The 17,334-nt window shown below is 31.3% G+C and overlaps 1 protein-coding gene across 4 annotated transcripts in view; it reads left to right on the top strand.

The window, feature by feature from the left end:
• Positions 1-17,334, top strand: part of nAChRalpha6 (nicotinic acetylcholine receptor alpha6) — a 389,695-nt gene that overhangs the window by 294,844 nt on the left and 77,517 nt on the right. For 2 of the 4 annotated variants that reach the window (XM_076530284.1, XM_076530282.1), the window contains one exon: positions 8,008-8,094. The exons of the other annotated variants lie outside the window; for them this stretch is intronic. In XM_076530284.1, coding sequence (XP_076386399.1) covers positions 8,008-8,094 — 87 coding nt within the window. The remainder of the gene's footprint in view (positions 1-8,007; positions 8,095-17,334) is intronic. 4 annotated transcript variants of the gene reach the window in all.

The following is a 17,334-nucleotide window of genomic DNA, read 5'->3' on the forward strand; positions in this document are numbered from 1 at the left end:
ATTATTCGGTTCATCAAAATTGCGTTAAATCCAAATAGATAATAGCGATAGGAATATAATAAATTTTCAACTTACACAGAGGAATAATTTCTAAAATTATTTAACCACAGAATAAATTTTCGTAAATGAGAACAGAACTAAATTAAATTATATAAAGTAAACAGATTAATTTACGTGTGTAAACTGAAATCAAATTAATTTAAATGTACAACGTAAAACAATGTAATTTAAACGTTTAAACCAAAGCAAATAAATTTATATGTTCAAACTAAAACAAATTAATTTAAATCTATAAAAGAAAAACAAATTAGTTTAAATGTATAAAAAAAAAAACCAATTAATTTAAATATGTAACCTACAAAATTGAAGTTAAATATGTAAACTAAAAAAAATTAATGTAAATGTATAAACTAGAAAAGATTAATTTAAACGTACAAAGTCAAATTAACTTGAATGCATAAACTAAATCAAGTCAAGTATATTAACAGAATATGATTATCACTATCCCTAAATCCCATCAAAATTCAGATTAACATTTTCCAACGCTTCTTCAACGTAGCCATCGACCATTAACCACAATAATTGAACACTTTCCATCGAGCCATTTTGCGTGCCACTAAAATCTCTCATTACCTTCCGCCAACACCGGACACCATCGATTTCAAAAGAAATCCCGTCATGTACAATTCCCGTGCCAAAACCGAAGCGATTCGCTAATTCTCCTTTTGCAATCTGGTTACGTTACACGTTTCCATTATGGTCGAAATAGTCCCGTTGCAGGAATGCCATTACGCATATTGTGACCCAATGTGTTTAATGGCCTCTTTGATTTCCATTGTTCGCCAATCAAACGCCGTTATTTTCCTGTGTTCCGAAGTATACGAATCGTGGATCACAGCCTCGTTGGAACGGAAATAAAGATCGGGATAATGAAATAAATCAAGAGTGTCGGATAAACAGAAAAGTCGGTGAAATGGGGAGAAAGATTTAAAACGACGAATGACTTCTCTCGTTATGGCGGCTGTCCCGGCCAATGAACGTTATCCCGTCGGAAAAACTCTGACGTCTCGTCGCTGTTATCGGGAAAACGAGATTTTCCGTCGATTCTGTAAACGAGTGAATAAATTCCTCGAAAAAGACCTTTTCTGCCAGTTTTAAAAGGTCACGTCTACGGAAAGAGTAAAAAAGCTTCAAACTCGAAGGGAAATGTATTTGACTTCATTTTTTATTTGTCAACCCTTCATATTTCACGGTATTTTGAATATCGGAGTCATATTGAAATTGTGACAATTTCTGTTTATAAAATTGATAATGTTTTTTCGGAACTGACTTTGTATTGTTCATACGAAATCGGTGATTGATCAATTATTTTGATCAGAGTTTTTATCTCTGTTATTTATTTATTCGACTCGTTTTCGCTTTCTCTAATTTCAACAAATATACAAATTTTTCTATTTTTAATTTTTGTCGAGTGAACTTTAAAATGAAACATTTGCAGAATGTAAATGGTATGTAAAAATTTACAGCTGAATTTTGAAATTTTTGATGACCATATCTCCTTGAGATTAGAAATTAATTTAAATTTTTTAAAGTCCCTTTATCAGTAACCTTTTTATCAGTCGAAAATACCTATTTATATTACCCAATTCATTTACCTGAATAAAGGTAATTTAATCAAAAAGTGACAAACAAAAATAGCGATCTTAAAACAGAAAGAAATCCTATGAAAGTAAATATTTCTGAAATTGAATTAAAATGTAAAAGGAATGTTTCAATTAACCTTTTAGCAGTCGTATAATTTTGTGTGAAAAACGTTTGAAACATTTCTGTGAAAGAATAGATTATTAATTCTATGTCTCTGGCGTGTGATGGTGAAATGTTCAAAATTTTCCGCGAGTAATTACGATTATAGTCGGTGTAGCTCGAAGTTCGTGGACTATAAGTTAAATCGACCAACGAACGAAATGGTGAGATTTAAACTGGCGCAATTAGCAGCCTCGAAGTATCGAAATGAATCGAATGAAACAGGTTTTTCATTCTTTTTTTTTTATCAGTTCGGCTGTTGTACATTGCTCGAACCTTTATTAATCCCCCTACATTTTCCCCCTTTGATTAAACGTTTTATCGATACTTTTCAATATCTTGTTACTGTTTCATTATGTAAATTAAAGTGTTGCCAAACAGAGGGTAATTTTTTAATCAAAAAAGTTTTGTATGTAATGCAAATTTTATGTAAAAGACGTTTAACGGTTTGAAGAACTTAAACGTTTCACTACTTTCTGCATTTCGATATCACGATTTTTTGTTGAATCCTTGTATAATTAAAATTTTTCAAATTACAATATTTAATAATACACTTCTTTCTAATAATGCATTAATATTCTTTCGTTCAAGTTTGAAAACTGTTTTAACTCTCAAAAATAATACTAATAAAAAATAACCATACATGGTTTTACTTTTTATATAAAAAAATTTATTTGAAAAGAATAATAAATAATATGTAAAATGTTACAAATTTGTAATTGCAAATTATTACAGTTTCAATAATTAATTTTAATTCGTAAAAATAATTTTAAATTAAGTAGTTCAGAATTGTACATATAAGAAATATTGTCTATTTTGTTAGTAATAAAATGTGACACTATTTAATTTCTAATAAAATACAAGTATTTGATGTATTATCAACATAAAATGCAATGGGGGCTAATTAGATCAGTAACAAAAGTTTGTATAATAATTTATTTTATAATTACAATAATTACAATAATATGTACAATATCACAAATTTGTAATTACAAATTATTGTAGTTTCAATCATTAATTTTAATCAGTAAAAATAATTTTAAATTAAGTAGTTCAGAATTGTACATATAAGAAATATTGTCTATTTTGTTAGTAATAAAATGTGACACTATTTAATTTTTAATAAAATCCAAGTATTTGATGTATTATCAACATAAAATGCAATGGGGGGCTAATTAGATCAGTATCAAAAATTTGTATAATAATTTATTTTATAATTACAAAATAAAATATCCCTAGAATAAATTCCTATAATTAAATAATTTGATATCTGGAAATTTGATAATCGGACACTTTATCTTCATAATTAAGGACAAATATTCACAAACGAAGAATTATCAATTTAAGCGCATCTTCAACCGCATCTTAATTTCAATTAATTATTAACCATTTAGGAAGCAATTCTCGCTAATAATCGTTTATTAAATCGCAGTACGGAAATTAAAATTAAAGGTTCCTTTGTGATCGCAAAGTGGCTCTTTAAAAATCATCTGCGGGACAAAGCGCGATTACGATAAAAATCGAAAGGTCATAATAATTCGATCAATGGCTCTCTTTACATGAACAAAGTTACGCGAATTATATTTCAGTCGGCGTGCTCGATGCATTTGAAGCGTAATTACAGAATCGCGTCGTTAACGGATCGTCGGGAATTCGAGCGTAAAATTGAAAGGATTAAATTTCGCAGCCATTACCGGGAGGGGTAAGCCAGAAGAAAATGTATTTCTCGCGAAAGGGCTTGGAAGGTTAAGTTGTACCGCGACGAAAAGTATTACGTGGCATCGTTCTTCTGGGAAAATATCCGAATAGTTCCATTCGCGCGAAAGTTATTCGCTTGTTTCTTCGAAGGACAGTTATCCCCGACGACGTATATCGTCGAGAAACTTATTCGATTCCCCCTCGTTGACGTCCTATCTCTATTTCTTCGTTTTTCCGTTACGTTTGAGAGATGAAGTTATTTCTCATTGTTGTCAGGCAACTGGCACCCAACGCGTCTCGTGTCTGGTTCCATCTCTATTCCAAATTTCTTACAATTCGAACAGCAATACGTTCCTATCCTAAATTCAATTATATGAAATAAATAGACTGAGTTTTTGATTCATTCGGATCACCTTGGATACCTTACAGAAAAATGGGAAAGTTTCCCTTTTAAATTGAATGTTTCACTGAATTTTGGTGTACATTCATTATTTCATAATGTTGTACGATAAATATAAAGTTACATGGTCATGAAGTTTCAAAATTATGTAGACCTTAGGTTATAAAATGGCAATGCATAAGATTACAAGATTATGTAATTACAAAATTGTATAATATTAAGGTTATAATATGACAAGGATATAAAATTGAATGATTATAAAATTACAAAATTATGAATTCACAAGACTATATAATTACGACTTCAAACGATTTCAAGGTTATAAGACCGTATGACTATAAAACAGTAAGATTATGAAATTTTAAGACCATGAAATAACAATAACATAAAATTAAAATTTAGTAAAACTATAAAATTGTAAAATTATGTTATAAAATTACCACATCATACAATTACAAAGTTATAAGCTGTAAGATTTTAAAATATCAAGATTATAATATTATAAAATTATAAAATGTCAAATTCATAAAATATCCACATCATTCAATTGTAAGATTACAAATACAAGATTATAAAATAATATCATAAAATTACATGCTTATAAGGCTATAAAATATCAAGATCACAGAATTATTACATCGTGCAATTGCAAAATTATAAAGGTGTAAGATTTTAAAATATCAAGATTATGATATTATGTAATTATAAAATGTCAAGATCATAAAATATCCACATCATTCAATTACAAAATTACGTAAACACAAGATTATAATTCTAAGATTATAAAATAACAATATCATAAAATTACATGCTTATAAGGTTATAAAATATCAAGATCATAAAATTATCACATCATATAATTGCAAAATTATAAAAATGTAAGATTATAAAATGTCAAGTTTATAAAACTATCGCATCATAAAATTACAAAATTATAAAATCACTAGATTAGAAAATTAAAAGGATACAAAATGATAAAATCGTAAAATTATAAAATCATAATATTAAAAAATTGCGAACAAACTTCCTGATACCGATAACCTAACATTCGTCCAAAAGTAGTCTAACCTCGAAAATGTGATAGAATCCAAAAAAAATATTGCTTCTCTGTAATAATATCATAACTACAATTCGAATGTTAAGAAGAATTAGCAATTGCAACTGAACTAGTAGAATGTAAAAATAAGAATATCCGACATAAAAGTTTATAAAGTCGTACATACTAGAACATAAAAGTAATAGTCTGTTAAGCAACGAAAACATGGCGACTGTTTACCATTATACAAATCTTAAAGATTGAAGATAATCTCCGCCCCAAAGATCCTAGTGCAGTTATGTACGAGTTAAAGCTACAACCTCTCGATCGTAGATAACAACATTGAAACCTCAACGAATCTGTTCGATCGTAAACTCCGATTTCTTCTGCGATCACAGAAGTATTTCCTTATCTTCACCATAGTCCGGTTGTGTAACGGCCTTGTAACTCCTAGACGCTTTTAAAGCATCCTCGAGAGGTGGCCAGCGATAACAGTCGTTTCTAAACCGCAAATAACATCCGTCGAATCGATTTTAATGGCCACATGAACGTCCATTCGGTGTACAAATGCGATGTCACGAGGGAAACTCCCCAAGTGTTACGCTCGCTTATTTATGAAACTTTAGCACTTCACAGAAAACAAGTAACTGAACATTTGTATCCCTTACTCTGGGGCAGACGGTTAATTCTTTGAAAGACATTTGTTACAAGAGAACCAAAAGTGGAATTTAAATAGAAGTTCTATCAGTGTCATGAATCTTAAAGGCTAAAAATATAAAAGGTTAGACGAACCTATTTATTTGTAATTATTTGTAGAGTTATTGATTGCAAAAGGTTGAAGTCGGCTGAGTAGCATATAAATAATACAAAAATTCAGACAACTATAACAAGACTAACTGTAATGTAATCAAGTATTTAAATGAAGAGGAATTATATACAAAATCCTCTTCAGCTCGCGAGAAAAAGCAAGGATGTTAAGGAATTCTCACATGAGTAAGGCGTATTGAAAAATGGGGAAGTTTAATTTTAAAATATTAAACGACAAGAAAACTTCTCCAATATCTCAAAATTAAGGGGTAGCCAGGTTCCGATCATAATTATAATAACCGGTCCGTTGCCCGGCGCCTTTGGACAAGATCGATAGAGGAGGGAAAGAGGATGATGAACTTCAGCTCGTGGAAAATTCGTTCGTTTATCCGTGATGCTTTATGGGCCGTTAAAGGTGCAGCTAATATAAGCTATAAGTTCCATGGGGAAGATTATCTTCGACGATCAGGATCTCTCGTTTCGTGCTGGTTTCCGTCGGAAGACGGTCTAATCAAATCAATGAAAAGCCCCCGATGATTACGCCGCTACGAGTGCGGAATCGCACAGACAGGTTTCACTATTTGAACAGGCTCCATTTAACTGCAGGATCGTGTTTGACGATCGTAGTTCAACACGAACGTCTGTACATCGTTAGAGCACAGGAACTAAATTTCTAGAGCACTTTTAGTCAAGGATTAATGTCTTCAGACGTTTATGACACAAAACTGGCGTTCATTGATCATTGAAATGCAGGATCAGTTAGCTTCTTGAGTATCCGTAGCTTGAGATGAAGGTTTATGGACATCTGCGTTCTATAGACGTTTATAACGTAAAGCTGACGTTTATAGCGCAAAATTGACGTTCATAGGTAGTTTCACTAGAGGATAAGTTAATTTCTAAGGTATCTATAGTATGGGGTGAGGATTTATAGACATCTATAGCATATAAGGGAGTCGACAAACTATTAAGCTAAAGGTATGGACGTTAATTCTACGATATAGGTGGTTATGAATGCCAACACTGTGCTGCTTTGTCATTTGTACTATAGATGACTATAGCAGCTATAACAGGCTCTAGACAATTATAGACGATATTATAAGGCTAACTTTGTGCCATAGACACTTACGGCAACTTTACATTATAATTTATATATGCTAACTTCGCGTTATAGACATTTATATATGCTAATTTTGCGTTATAGACGTTTATATACACTAACTTCGCGTTGTAGACATTTATAGCAACTAACTTTGCATTGTAGACATTTATAGATGCTAACTTTTCATTACTGAGTTGTTAATAAGTGAACATCTATAAACATCTATAAATACATCTATTTGTATACAGATTTGTATTCGATTTCTATACAGAATCTGTGCTATAGATTTCTATACAGAATCTGTGCTATATGTGATTATAGGCATCTATAGTGAACAGGCAGCTATAGCTATACAAACTGCAAAATTAACGTCTACAGATATTTAACACACATAACAGATAATACAGGATCACTACCTATGGGTATTGATATTTTAGAGTTAGTATCTATAAGAGATCCTAAACAATTATTATGAAGGACTATAGTATCAATAGCGCGGTGTTAATGCATACGATCGTCGATAGCGCGGAATTGGTACGTATTGATGACAATAGCGCAGAATTAAATACCTATAGTTGATAATGCAGAGCATGTTAGTGTCGGTAACACAATGTTAGGTGTCTATAGGCGTCAACAGTGCGAAATTAGGTACTTCTAGACGTCTATAGTCTCAACACGTTAGAGGTTGATAATATAAAGTTCAAACATATAGGTGACGACGACGTTAGGTCCATAACATAGGTGTTCATAAAGCAAACTATAAATGTCCATGATTAATGACTATAAAACAACATTAACGTCGATGTCATAAAATTGGACACCTCTGTACGTCCACATGGTACCTGTGTACCTCTACCCATTCGCAGCTGTCGACACAGTTCTCATTTATAAGAAATTATCCATAATCGTTTTGAATTAGTGCTTACAACAAATATCAGTACCTACGTGTAGTGTAAACTACATATCTACAAAACGGACGAATTAATTTCTAAAATCTACGTATGACCCCGATAGTAAAAACTTTAAATTAGAGGATTCGTTGACGCGTTAATCCGAGGATAGAGCAAGAGTGTGACGGGCGAATACGGTTGTCAGTTTGTTGGTTAGCTTTGTAAGACGAAGACAAAATGGATCATTGAACAAGCAGGGCTACGACTGTTTCAGGAGTGACCATCTTGTTATCGCTGACGGTGTTCCTGAACCTTGTCGCCGAGACTCTGCCTCAGGTCTCCGACGCTATACCTCTGTTAGGTACATTGAGTTTCTGCAAATAGACGTGTGCCAGTGTGAATTTCTATCGTTGAGAATGGAGAATGTTTCCCCTTTCTTTTTTTATTATCTACTCTTTTTATACTGTTCTTCACTACTCTCTCTCTCTCTCTCTCTCTCTCTTTCTCTCTCTTTCTCTCTCTCTCTCTATCTCTATCTATCTCTCTAATGCTCGATGGAATTTTTGATAGTTACCTTTTATTGCTTTTCTTGCTTGAGACAATGATTTCACGTTTGGCTTTCATATGAATTGATGCATCTTTCAGTTTTGAAGGGTTAGTAATGGAGATATTTTGATGGAAGTGTTTTTTATTGTTAGTATTTGGTATAATTGTTACATTTTTGGTAATCTTAGCTGGAACAGTGCACTCGATGTTTGGTTTTCATTGAAATGGGAATTAAAGCAATTAACATTCTTTCTGTTAGAGGTTTGTTGTATTTTATGATAAATATATACGTAGATGATACTAACTTTCGTTTGTAAAACAACCAGCAAAATGAAGGGTAAACTTTACTTACCCCTGAAGGGGTAAATTGATCATGAGACACTATTAGTACATCACACAAGTAACATTTTTATTGTAATAAAAATCGTTAAATGAACGGTTTTATTGTTATAGAGTTTCTTAAAATCTGTTTAAAATTTATGAATCATGAACGAAGCTGGTGAAATGTTCAGAAAAATTTGCCAACGGTAAACTTCTGCTCGATGAAGAGATGTTTACTAACAGACTCTCGAAATTCAGTTCAATCACAGACGGAGCGAACGAGGATTCCCTTTCCTCAATTTCAGACGACCTTTCCTTGTCTATAGTTCGAAAACTTCCATGTGGACTTGTCGAGACTTAATTGAATAAGTTCTCGCGATGGTTCGATAGCAGCCAGTGTACCGGAAATCCTCTAAGTAGGACAGGTTCGTACACTTGGCCGAATGTTGTCATCCTTCTATTTTCCCTTTTTATATCACGAATTTCGACAAGACGCTGAACATTTTATTACGATTTTTATTGTGCTACAATAATTGTCATTATGCTATAAATAGTGCTATAGTATTGAACAATATGTTATTAATATTATTACGTTTGTTATTTTGCTATAGTACGCTATAAATAATTCTTATACTATAATTCTTTTGACAATGGCTAACTGTGAATCGATATTGAAATGTAGGTTATTAATATTATAGTTAGTAGTATTTTGCTATAGTACTATGCTATAAATGAGTATTGCTATACAAATAAATAACTGTAACACTACTGTTGTTCTCATATCAAACATTTCTATCGCATTAAAAACCATTGAACTACAGATTATTAACTTTATTATGTTGGTGAGTAGTACTATAATACTGTGCTATAAAGGGCTATTACGTTATATAAATAAATGACTATATCACTATACTTCAATCATTATACCAAGAATTGTGCTATAAATCAATATCGAGCTATAGATTATTAATGGTATTATATCTCTGACAATGAGTAGTATTTTGCTATAGTATTATGCTATAAATGACTATTGCTATATAAATAAGGGTCTACAAAACTATACTACTAATAATTACTTTGCTATAAATGTCTTTTTATAAATCACTGTGAGTTATAGATACCTATTGTAATTACAAATAATACTATGCTATATAAAGTAAGACCTTTATTATTAGTGACTATAGCACTCTATCATAAATGGCCATAGCTCTATAATCGTGCTGTAAATTACTATTGAACTATAGACAACTATTATATTTCAAACTGGCACCTTATATACTGTGCTATAAATGACTATAGCACTATACATAAATGATTATTCTGCTATAAGCATCTATTGTGTTGTAAACCATTATTGAACTCTAGATGATTAGTATACTATACATAATCATTATTCTATAATTATTTTTGCTACAAATATTTTACTATAAGCAATTCTTGTGTCATAAATCATTTAGCTATAAATAACTACTTTATTCATACATATTAAAGTTATAGACAAAGTTATGAACAAAATTATATACAGCTATAGTACTATAACAGAAATTCTGCAACATAAAATCATTATACTATATAAATATAAATAACTGTAGTATTAATTTATAAATAATTATTTTGCTATACTTTTGTGCTATAAACGAACTATTATTGTACAAAAAAACTAAAAATTTCATCTCGGTCACGAGGAGCTCGTGTTTCTAACTGGTTCAGATCCACTGTAAAAACTTTTTTAATCTAAATTCGTCGGCGAAAGCGCACTCTTTCGCCATACCTATGGTCGTTTAGTCTTCGATGTTTCAACAGCGATGTTGAAGATGAGTAAAAGTGTGATTTACTTTCGCTTCGTTTCATTTTTGCGTGTAATTACCTTTTCTGTACCTTATTTTTTGTTTAAGTTATATTTTGGATTTTTAATTAAAGTTTATTATATTTTGGATTTTTAATTAAAGTTTATTATATTTTGTTCAGAGGTGTTCGGGATTTGAGTTCATTCTACTTTGTTCATGTAAGCAGGAACGATTTTGAGACAATGAGCGAGTAAGTAGATCAAAGTTTTGTGAACAATTTTTACAAAAATATTTAGCAAATAAATTGGTTGTGGAATTCATCATATAGTGTAAACATCTGTTTTGTAACATATTAAATGCCATGGTATTTAAAAATTATTTGAGGTAACGAATTTTCTTGTAGTAAGAAATTATCGTTGTATTTATAATTGCTGAATTGTAAAATTTCTGTATTAGAAATTAGATAATTTTGTTGAAATTGAAAGAAATTTATCAGAATTAAAGATTGACAATTTTTGGAAACTAAAAAGTGTAAAATTAACAAAATTTGTGAAATATAAATTTCCTTCAAATTACAATTTGAAAAATATTAAATTAGAAAGTATCCGTTAAATTATATTAATACAAATATAAAAATTAGGAGATATTAAATTCCTTAAAATTACAGTTTAAGAAATGTACAATTTCTTGAAACGGCAGATCAGAAAATGTCAAATTTCCTAAAATTGCAAATCATAAAATATCAGATTTCTTATAATGGCAAGTTAGAGACAATTAAATTAATTAAGTTACAATTTCGAAAGTTTCAAATTGCTTAAAATTGCAAATTAGTAGGTACCAAATTTCATGAAGGCACAAATTAGAAAGTTCAGATTTCCTTAAAATTACAAATCAGAAACATTCCCTAAAATTAGGAAACAGAATATAAAATTACATAAAGCTTCAAATCAGAGAATACAAAATTCTTGCAACTTCCAAATTAGGAAATAAAACATTCTCTAAAATTACCAAAAACACAAAACAAAATTCATTAAAACTGCAAGTCAAAAAATACAAAATTCCCCAAACTCACCACTAAAAAAATACACAATTCATAAAAACTACAGTATATAAAACACAGAAAATAAACAGCAGATATCCAAACATCGTTTTCAAAACCAATTCCCAATCACGTCCAAGCCAAACAAAAAAACACACCGACTTTCTGTTACTTCCCGACCCGATAGTACCTCGTGGCGTTTCAAATGGAACAAAAACGAGACACAAACTTCATCAGAACGCAAACGTGCCGTCCATTGTTCCGAAATCATCCTCTTAAGCATCGCTTTAGACGTTCCCTCGTGCAAAAAGGTGTTACAGCGTTTGCTCTCGAACTCTGAACGGGCAAAAAGGCGAACAAAACATCATCGTTGGGCAAAGTTTGAACATCGATGTATCGGTCGCTGGAACAAGTCCGTCGCAACTGTCTAGAAGGCTCGTTGATCTTCCGCTCGAAAGCTTCGGCTTGTTATTGCATGGAAACTTTGACCGGAAACGCGAGGACCGTTTGAATTTCAACGTCGTTCCCTGTCTTTACTCTTCCTGTCTTTTTTTTATACTTTGTTCGATCCCAGACCTGTTCATTTAGATTGGCGCAGCTTTTATCGACGATCGAAGTAAATTAAAATGCCCCAATCATCGGGTTCGTTCGTTGTCAGAGCCTGTCTTTGTTCCGATAGCTTCCGATTTCGTTCTGTCGAAGAAATCGGCGTTTTCTTCGTCGCGAATGACACTTGCGATATTGGATCGTCCAGGGAAATTAATCGAAATGGAATCGAGACCGTGCGTGACCGTATCTGGTCTCTGAATACAAACGGATAAAAGCAATTCATTTATTTGTAGACAGGATTGGACTTCAACGATTTAACGCGTTTCGTGTCTCGCTAAATTTAAGCTTAGGTTTGATTGGAAATGTTTGGAACAAGGTGCAAAAATTATATTTCGGAGGATTTTTCTGTGATACATTTTTATTGTAGCACGCGGAATTATTAGAATTGTTATGTTATTAATGCTTTGTTATGAATTAGTGTACTATAAATGACTTATAGTGTGGATGACTATTTCAGTGATTATTTCACTATGAATTAGTATTTTGTTATAAATTAATATTTTGACATAAATAAACATTGAACTGTAAATAAATATCTTGCTGTAAATAACTAATTTACTGTAAATAACTGTTGTATTATAGATTTTGTGCTATAAATCTCTAATGTGTTACAAATAAATATTATTCTATAAATAACTGGTATGCTATAATCGACTATTTAGCAAGAAATAATTAATTCTCTATAAATTGCTATAGTATTATAAGTGAATATGATATGATAGATAAATATGTAACAATAAATTAATTCATTATAAATTACCATACACAGTGCTATGAATAAATATTATCTATCTAGCAATAAATAATAAATTCACTTTAAACTAATATTGTATTATAAATAACCGTTTTACTATAAATTGTTTCTCTATTTTAAATAACAGCCATGCTGTAAATAGCTCTGTATAAATAACTAATGTGCTGTAAATAACTATAATACTGTGAACAAATCTCCGTGAACCAGTAGTTTGCTATAAATTATTAATAAATTCTAAGTAACTACTATGATATAAATAACAATGGTGCTATAGATAATTTGTTATAAATAACTATTGTACTATAAATGACTTATACAATGTAAATAAATGTAGTTATAAATGACTAACTGAAAAATTAGATGCTGTATCTAATTTGCTATACATTACAATTGTACTATAAATAACTGCTGTAATATACAAACCCGTAGTGTTATGCTGCATTTAATTTGCTACGAATTACCACTGTGCTGTAAATAATTACTATAACATAAATCACCATAGTGCTATAGATAATCATGCTATAAATTACTATTGTATAAATAAGTATTATAATATAAAGAACCATAATTTTGTAGATGACTATAATGCTATACATCACTGTTGTGCTATAAATAAATATAATAATAAAAGAATTTATAATCTTGAAGATAACTCTTATACTATAAACTATAATATTACAGCTACATGCTATAAATGACTATTATAAGTCACTACTGTGGAATATATGTCTATTGTGCTAGAAATAAGTAAAATTTTCATTTTACATTTACTTATTTTTATCTACAAATTGACATCGACAATAACTATGCTTGATTAACACTTTTATCATAAAATGGTTCTTAACATCACTACTTCTAAATACCATTTACTATCTAAAAACGCATCAAATAATTTTTTAAATTTATTAAACAACAATCTCTTTTAAATTTAAAAACACTTATAAATTTCTTATTATTTTTTCTGTGATTTGTAAAACGTTCGTATAATCTTGATTTTCACGTACTATCGTGCAGGGTATAATTTCGGATCGATTTAACATGGCAGATTAAACTGTCTCGTATCACGACGATCTTCGTGCTATACCCCGAACATCTTGAATATGATTCACGAAAATCGACATGCTATCTTACGAAATCACGTCTGCACCAGTAAAGTGCTTGTTAATTGACAATGTCATGCCGCGAGGTGTCAGAGAAGTTCGAAAGGTGTGCGATGTACCATACTGTCGGATACATTCACTTAATTATCGTACTTAGCTGGAGAACATGTACAGTAAAGTGACGTTAAATGTATTTGCTGTTCTCCCAACTCCAGATCGAACCTCTTAACCATCTATGTACCTGTGTAACTAGAAGACACCCTTGTAAATTCGTCATTCTCTTCTTCGTATCTTCTTATATCATTTATATGCACGTGATTTGGCTAAATAATAATAAAAAGTGAATAATTTTTCGTTTGCTCCATTTTATATACAACGAACTGAAGAATATCATTTGCAATTATTTTTTTATCTGCTTATTGACGAGATGTTGTTTTGAAGAATGTATCATTCATTGTATTAATTAATTTATTTGTTCATGAGATTTTTTTATTATTTATTCGTTCGTTTGATATTGAAAAATACATCATTTGCAATATTCATTTATATTATGAAAAATGTATCATTTACTAAATTAATTTATTTATTTATGAGAAGTTGTTATTATTTACTTGTTCATTCACTAAAGAATATATCACTTATATTTATTTTTGTGAAATTATCATTTGCATTTTTCATTTATTATATCATTTACAATATTTATTTATTTATGAAGAATTATTGTTATTTACTGTGTCGCGGTTATTGTAACTTTCATTATTTATTTTTTATGACAAATGGTAAGAAGGACAAATACCGTTCGGAAGTACATTTACTTAGTCCGTCTTCGTTGATTTCACAAATTCGCGAAAGATAACGATTTCGTTGGGAAGAAAGACTGACAGAAATAATGTCGCACTAATTCGCAGACACTGTTGTCGCACCATGCTGCAACTCGTTTCTCTAGTTACATTCGTACACCCTGGTGAGACGCTTTTCCATTTTCTCATTTTACTCTGTTCGCGTTAGAAGCCAGTATATCTGCGTCCTCTTTTCTCCTGAAATATCTTCCCCTGTATATCTTGCGGACATCTTTGCACCTTTCGGTGCTCTGTAGCCTGCTCTATTTGTTCATCTCTAACTCCCATGAAACTCTGGAAAGTGTTTCTGTCTTCAATCGTAACCTGACATTGTTTACAATTCAGTATTATTTAGTACTGCAGAAAAAGGTTATTATTATTTTTGTTATATAACTTTCAGTTTCAAGTTGGTGGTTTATAATTGTAGCATATAAGCATTTATAGTACAAAATATTAGAATTTATAGTACTAAATTTGTACCTCTAGATATCTACAACATCTAGTTGGTGTCTATAGTATATAACCTCTAAATATCTCTTACATTTTAAATAGCATTCGATTGATTCTTCAAATTTATCAAATAAAATTTTGCTCACCCCAAAATACTGTCCTTAGGATTTCTATAGTAACAAGTTCAAACATGGACTTTCGTAATATCGAGCTAGTCAACAGTAGACTTCTATAGCACCGAGTGCGCTAAAAACTTCCATGACATCGAGTTAGAACACTGTAGTTTTCTCTAACACCAAGTTACTGCTCTACAGACTTCCACAACTTCATGAACTACACAGGAATTTGGACAGTTAAGAATTTCGGGGGTTTGAAAATTTGGGCTTTAGAGATTTTTGATATTTGGAATATTTTTAACTTGATAATTAAGGTATAGGAATTTAAACAATTAAAAATTTCAGGAGTTTGGAAATTTGGTAGTTTGAGAATTTGCATATTTGGAATATTTTTAACTTCATAATTTGGGGTATAGGAATTTGGACAATTACGAATTTTGGGATTTGAGAATTTAGATATTTGAAATAAGTTACCGAGTTATATTACCGAGCTACCAGTGCAATAGTACCGCGATAGATCTTTTTAGATCTCCGTATCACCAATTCAGGTCCTTTTGAACTTCCATAGTGCAGATTTACTCTAAGCATTTATAGCCTCAAATTACCATCTCATAAATGTTCCATAGAATCCACTTACTGTTCTGTGGGCTATTATATTTCCAATTTAGCGTCTATAAGCTACACAGTAAATTTATAGGTGTCCACATAATAGAGTTAGAATTTATAAGCGTCCACGACAGTGTATCTACATCAAAATATTGTGTCTTAAGGTACTTATAGCACAGAATTAGCACTTGCAAGCATTCGCAGAATCTTTTGCAAATTTTTTTCTTGCAAATTATAATTTAGGCAGAATAATAAAATATAGCGAAGCACGCGTTTATCTACCCAAGATAAGTCATTATGCAAACTGATATTCGCTCCTTCCATGCATTTCAAGTTTCCCATTCAATTCGTACTTTTCTCTATCTCCGGCCATTACGACACTTTCCCTACGACTATATTCCTTCGCGGATCTCCTTTCAACCCTGCGGCTACGACGTCGACGACGACTACGAGTACTTTAATTATCCTGGCCTTTGTCCTCGTGTGCGATATTAAAAGCGCATCTGTAGGGCTTAAATTATATTCAAAAAAGCCAGGAAACCGGCGCCACTTGTCGCAGACCGTTTCCTAGGCTTTCATCCAACTTCCGCCATCACACTTTTCATTCGAGCATCTTGACGGACAATGCCGTTTAAACGTTTCTTTGGCCGAACAAATCGACCGACATTACACGCTGCTCGCGTCGTCGGGTTTCATGTTAACGCGGTACAATTCATTATGGTTTTGTTGTATATTCACGTTCCAAATTTTGGAGCAGTTTTGGAAAATCGTTACTGTATTTTTGTGATAGATGGTTGTGACATGTTGGTTGCATAAGCGTCCTATGATGTTTGTGGCTTCTGTGATGTTTGGATAAGTATTCCATGACGATTGTGGCATCTATAATGTTTTATGCATCTGAGATGTTTGAGTAAGCATCTTATGATGTTTATGGCATTTATGATGTTTGCATAAGCATCTCTTGATGTTTATGGCATTTATGATGTTTGCATAAGCATCTTATGATGATTGTGGCATTTATGATGTTTATTTAAGCATCATATGATGATTGTGGCATTTATGATGTTTACATAAGCATCATATGATGATTCTGGCATTTATGATGTTTACATAAGCATCATATGATGTTTGTGACATCTATGATGTTTAGATAAGTATTCCATGACGTTTGTGGCATCTATGATGTTTTTGGCATTTATGATGTTTACATAAGCATCATATGATGTTTGTGACATCTATGATGTTTAGATAAGTATTCCATGACGTTTGTGGCATCTATGATGTTTTTGGCATCTGTGATGTTTGGGTAAGCATCTCTTGATGTTTATGGCATTTATGATGTTTGCATAAGCATCATGTGATGTTTGTAGCATTTATGATGTTTGAATAAGCATCATGTGATGTTTGTGACATCTGTGATGTTTAGATAAGTAT

This window comes from Megachile rotundata, chromosome 4 (assembly GCF_050947335.1).
Source record: "Megachile rotundata isolate GNS110a chromosome 4, iyMegRotu1, whole genome shotgun sequence".
NCBI lineage: Eukaryota > Metazoa > Arthropoda > Insecta > Hymenoptera > Megachilidae > Megachile > Megachile rotundata.